This window comes from Ranitomeya variabilis, chromosome 2 (assembly GCF_051348905.1).
Source record: "Ranitomeya variabilis isolate aRanVar5 chromosome 2, aRanVar5.hap1, whole genome shotgun sequence".
NCBI lineage: Eukaryota > Metazoa > Chordata > Amphibia > Anura > Dendrobatidae > Ranitomeya > Ranitomeya variabilis.
In genome coordinates this window covers 367,207,150-367,213,149 of record NC_135233.1, presented here as the reverse complement: position 1 = coordinate 367,213,149, position 6,000 = coordinate 367,207,150, and the positions used below count along the sequence as shown (strand labels likewise).

The 6,000-nt window shown below is 48.7% G+C and overlaps 1 protein-coding gene across 4 annotated transcripts in view; it reads right to left on the bottom strand.

Moving 5' to 3' along the window:
* Nucleotides 1–253: 253 nt before the first annotated feature.
* Nucleotides 254–6,000, bottom strand: part of SAMD4B (sterile alpha motif domain containing 4B) — a 29,068-nt gene continuing 23,321 nt past the window's right edge. For all 4 annotated transcript variants that reach the window (XM_077285874.1, XM_077285876.1, XM_077285877.1 and 1 more), the window contains exons 12-13: nt 2,272–2,355; nt 254–1,205 (exon numbers count right to left, since the gene is read on the bottom strand). In XM_077285874.1, coding sequence (XP_077141989.1) covers nt 1,177–1,205; nt 2,272–2,355 — 113 coding nt within the window. In that variant the 3' untranslated portion in view covers nt 254–1,176. The remainder of the gene's footprint in view (nt 1,206–2,271; nt 2,356–6,000) is intronic.

The window sequence follows — 6,000 nt, the reverse complement described above, 5'->3', positions numbered from 1 at the left end:
CCAGCCCCTGGAATCCCACGAAGAATCCTTCAGGTATGTGCTGTAGGTTCCCCGTCAGGGACAGGAAACCAACTGATGTGGGAGAGAGGTACGCCCTTTTTCACCTGTAGGTTTCCTGTCCCTGGGGGCGGACCCCTCTCTCCGTGGTGCCATCATGGGGATAGAGAAAATGGCAACTTTTTTTTTTTTTTACGGAGTTCTTAGATTGTTTACGCCAATAAGTGTGCCAGACATACGCAGAAGCAGCCATATATATATTTTTTTTAGATTTTCTTTTAATAATTTGTACTCATGGTTACCAGCCATAGTCATAACAAAAGTTATCCATAATAAAATGTATCTAAAATAAGAATTTTGTTTCTATCAGAAAAGGAGCCGTGTTTTTCTATGTTAGAAATAAATAGTTAGCGCTATTCGGAAAATACTTTGGAGAGGGTGGCCACAGGCGATGCCCAGCTCTTCACCTCCACGCTCCGCGTGTGGCACAGGGGGGCAGCTTCCGAGTCCACCGCTATGAGAGGAGGAGGGAGGCGATGTGGAGCGGATAAAGATTACAGGTATAAGGTGTGCGCTGCGGACCCCAGAAGGTTGTGTGGTTACGTATGACAGCACCGCAATACCCAATTTGTAACAGTCCCCCCTCCTGTGACTGCACACAGCAGCGTCCTGTCTGACAGGTGCCAGTCCCTGTAGTGGGAACACCCGGTCGGGTTCCTTAGCTTAGTGTGCTCGCCCGGCCGAGGCTCCTTCCCTGGAGCTCCTGGCTCCACATCCGATCGGCAAACCTCTTTGTCGGAGTGATGCTTCTTCCTGCTCACCACAACCAGGCTTCTTTGCCACCTGAATGGCGGCTTTAAGTGCGTGCACCAGAAAAGACTCTTCGGTAAGCCCCCCCCCCTCCTCCCACCCTTACGTCATGGTCATCGGGTATAGACAGAAAAAAAGCTCCATCCTCAACATGAACGCTTAGCCGTGCCGCGTGGACTTAGATATTAAACCAAAGTTAAAAAAAAAAAGTTATGATAGCTGAAAGGATTATTAGAACGCAGTGGGTGGATGATGTAGTGATGGCCTCGGGCGGGATCGGGGGAAAGATCGCTCGCTTCCCTGGCCGAGGACATGGGGAAGGTAAAGGTTCTGCAGGTCCTCGTGGAGGAGGGTTGCCCCAGCGTCAGGTCAGATTGTTGATGTCTTGTCTGTGCCTTCTGTCAGAAAAGAAAAGAAGGTAAATGGGTTAGGCTGGGTTCACATAACGTTCACGGCATAACAGTCCGTTAACGCTGCCATTATCCCCTATTTTGGGCGCATCGCTAGCGCATGCCCATAATGGGCGTGCGCTAGCGATGTGCCGTCATTGAGTGATGGACCCTGGGACGCGGGCTGCAGAGTTTTTCGGGTCCGTCACTGCTAGCGCAGATAGAGCATCTGCTAGCTCTATCTGCACTAGGGATGTGAAGATGCCAAATATGATTTTTTGTAATTTAGAACAAAAGTGGGGAAGGAGTCAAACTTTTAGACTTTTTTAATTTTAGTTCCTTCAGGAATTGTTTGTTCCATCTACTGCTTTACTACAATGGTGACAACGATGGTCTTCTAAAAGGGAGTACTGAGATAGTGGCAGGTCCGCGGCACACCACGATCACATCAGCAAATGGGCCACAATCAGAGAATGACATCAGGACTTAAGGGGTTAAATAGCAGCAACCAGAGCCAGCTGCGGTCGCTGCAGTTAGGAGGTCGGCTGTGTTAGGGTATGTGCACACGTTGCGGATTTGCTGCGGATCCGCAGCGTTTTTTGAGGTGCAGAAACGCTGCAGATCCGCAATTGATTTACAGTACAATGTAAATCAATGAGAAAAAAAAAAATGCTGTGCACACTTTGCGGAAAATCCGCTGCGGAAACGCTGCGGTTTAAAAGAAGTAGCATGTCACTTCTTTTTTGTGAATCTGCAGCGTTTTTGTACCCACTCCATTATAGAAAACTGTAGCAAATCCGCAAGAAAACCGCAGCAAAAACGCACAAAAAAAACGCAGGTGCGTTTTCTGCCAGGAGAGGCAGAATCCACACCAGAAATTCCTAAGCCTAATCCGCAACGTGTGCACATAGCCTTACGCAGTGTGGAGCAGACTCCGCTCCTGAGCCGTCTGACATGTACGTCACATCATGATGGGGTTGGAGTAACTTTGCGCTATGGAATATTAAGATTGGGGTAGATTGGGACCCGCTGTAGTAATAGTCCACCAATCTGCTCACCCCGGACGTGGCCTTACCCTCCAGCGCGTGCTCCGTCATACTCAGGCATAAAGACTCCAGTCGGGGGTTAATCTCCAGATCCGCCCCAGGAACCTGGCAATCTGAAGACAGACGAGTCTTTATCACTACACGGCATACGGTTTCATGTCTATTCATTTTCTACTCATTATCCCAACATGGAGCAGCCTTAAAGGGGTTACCTCTAAAAGACGTTATCACCTATCAGGAGGTGGTTGGCAACTGCTGGGACCCCCATTGTTTATGAGAACTTGTGTCCTGATCCCACACTAATCACATTACCAGTATATCTGCTGACCCAATCAGGCATGAAAGCCTCCTTTGACCTCAAAAAAAAAAAAAAAAAAAAAAAGAAAAGAAAAAAAAAAAGGTCTGTCCACTACTGGACCATCTGTTCTTAAAGGGTTTGTTTCCTCAACATGGTATACTATTAATATTGCAAAGTTTTTGTAAAATCAAGAAACTCTGCAATTTTCTTGTTACAAAAAATGCTCTCTGATCATGATATAGGGATTTTTGTGTACTCACCGTAAAATCCTTTTCTCCGAGCCATTCATTGGGGGACACAGACCGTGGGTGTTATGCTGCTTGCCACTAGGAGGACACTAAGTGATACAAAGAAAGTTAGCTCCTCCCCTGCAGTATACACCCTCATGCTGGCTCTCAGCTAACCAGTTCGGTGCAAAAGCAGTAGGAGATCAATAACAACATATGAGCGTATAGCATGTCATTATATATGAGAGTATAGCATGTCAAATTATAAAAACAAGCACAAGCTAATAGGGTGGGAGCTGTGTCCCCCAATGAATGGCTCGGAGACAAGGATTTTACGGTGAGTACACAAAAATCCCTATTTCTCCTTTGCCTCATTGGGGGACACAGACCGTGGGATGCCCCAAAGCAGTCCCTGGGTGGGGACATCATCAGATCAGGCCCTGTGTAACCGCTACTTACAAGTGCGCCACCGCGGCCTGCAGAGGCCGCCTGCCCAGACTCACATCTGTGGAAGTGTGGGAATTATAGTGCTTCAAGAATGCATGTGGACTGGACAAATCCGCAACCTTGCAGGCGTGCCTTGCCGACGCCTGGTGCCTAGAACCCTCAATAGACAGGGAGATAGGCTGACATCTAACACGGAAGGACTCCTGGATGGTGAAACGAATTCACCATGTTATCATGGCCGATGAAATGGCTAAACCCTTCCTGAAAAGTCAGGAAGCCTTCCTCTACCGTCAGGAAGCACAAATAAAGCGTCCAACCGTCGGAAGGACGCCGACCTCGAGACGTACCTACTCAGAGCACTCACTTCGTCCAGAATATGGGGAACTCATTCCATTTTGTTGACTGGTGCCGAAAGATGAGGGAAGAACTATGCCCTCATAACAGTGGTAATACATTACCACCTTGGTAACAAGGGATGGGGATGGCCTGAGGACAACCTTGCCTTGAAGGTAATAAGGGAAAAAAAGGGAAAAAAGTCTGAAAGTGCAGAGCAGCTAGCTCCAAAGACTCGTCAGAGTGAGGATATCGCAGAGAAAAAAGGGTGACTTTCCCTGATAGTAAAGTCTGCCTGGATGAAAAGGAGTCTACTGTAAGGCTCCTAGGACCATTAAGGTCCCAATGATCTAACGGTATGCGATAGGGAAGAACTACGTGTGAAAACTACCTGTGAGAAAGTCCCTACTTGCAGTTTTGCTGCGATAAGGCGGGAAGATACTAGCTCCCAAACAAAAGCTGATGTGGTCAGTGCGGATCTCGGAGGATCACTGGGGCCTCTTTCTGCTTCCTAAAGGCTTTCGGAAGTAGTGGAAGGGGAGTTATGGAAACTGGTACCACGGAAGAACCAGAGCATGGAGTGTGATGGCTCTTGGATCTCGAGGCCGAACCACAAACACGAGTACACTGTGATTCAGTCTGGATGTCATCCGACCTACAACTGGAGAGCTCCAGTGAAGGCAGATCTGATGGAAGACCTCGGGGAGAAGTTCCCACTGACTTGAGGCGGAACCCTGACGGCTGAATTTGTTTGCCGTCCAGAGTTCTACTCCTGGGATATATACTGCCGAGATCACCAAATGATAGATCTAGGCCCATCAGAGAATGTGAGGTACCTCGGTCATGGCGCCTGACCGTGGGTACCTGTTAGATGATTGACGTATGGCACCGCCGTGGCATTATCCAGTTGAATTCGGATAGGGTGACCCGCCAGAAGGCAGTGGACCTGCTGTAGGACTACCGTTCGGATCTCCAGAGCAATGATAGGGAGAAGAAGACTGGCATTGGTAGTTACTAATAACCATTGAATCGGGAGAAAGTCTCTGAGCTCCTTCTTCATCTAGGGCCTATCGTCTGAAAGTCTGTTTGACTTGCTGAAAACGAGCGGAGCGAAGGAAACTGCTTCCATTGTCGTCACCATTTTTCCTCAGAACTCTACCAGCAAATCGAATGAAATGAGGGGGTGAGTAATCAAGTCCTCAGAACTCTCCTTGCGCGAGCTCCCTGTTGAAGGGCCATGACCTTGTCTCGAGGGAGAATTACCATCCTTCTAGAAGTGTGCAGGATCATCCTCAAAAAGGATAACTGCTGGGCTGGAAATGAGGAGGTCTAAGTGTAGCTGCCAGCCCAGGTGAGAGGGTATCACAAGTGATAAACGACTCAGCGTAGTCCTGGAAGGGCGGCTAGACAGTCGACCAAACAGGGCAGGAAGAGCACGCCTCTAGGGTGCAAGAGAAACATGACATCCACCATGACCCGTGCGAACACTTTGGGTGCGGAAGCAAGGCCTAAGGACAAGGTTGTGACTTGAAAATGCTGTTCACGAATGGAAGGGCGAAGGAATTTTGAAGAGGGTAAGCATCCCGTATGTCGATGGATGCCGGAAACTGCACCTTGTTCTGTTGAAGTAATGACTGAGGGGAGGAACTCCATCCGAAGGAGGAGAACCATGTCAAAGGTTGTTAGAAGTTTGAGGTCCAGGGTCGGTCTTACTTTTCGTTCCCCTTTTCGGAACCAAGATCCCTTAGCTCTAGACTGTGCTGGACAACCCTTATACAATCCTTTGTCAGTCTCCCACTCAAAAGATTTGATTGGCCAGTTGTTACTGGTGTGAATCAAGGTAGTTAAGGTCTCCAGCCCGGAGACCATTGCTCTAGCAATCCATGCGGCGGCTAGGGAGGATAGAGCGCTGAACCCGAAGCCGCAAGACGGAACAAACTAGATTTGCTATCTGACAGTCTGTGGTATTTGTAATTGATGACCCATCGGGTAGGGATACTGGTGGGTATACCAAAGGAGAATCTACCCGGTTAATCTGCCCCGTGGCAGAATGTGCGGCTGCATCCAGCAGGTCATAGTCTCTTGCCATAGCCGCTCTCTTTTGACGGTGCAGAGATAAAAAATTAGGAACCCTCGATCCATCAACCTCTTAACAGGGAAGTGGAGAGGAATTATCCGCCTTCTTGCATCATCCTCTAAATAGTGGTGATACAGAAGGGGGTGCTCATATGCCAAAAAAGGGTGCCTCTGTACATCCACAGAGTTCAGGTCTCCGAGTGGACAGGACAGGTTGTCTGGCGTTAGGCCTGGATGCAGAAGAGGAAACATGGAGGCGACACTCCATGTGCTCGTCTGTTGATGGTGTGGGGAGATCGGTGCCCTTTAAAGGACCCGTCGTCCTTAAAAATCAGGCCAGTCATGGCATCCCACGTAGAGGCTTCTGTCCAGTGAAT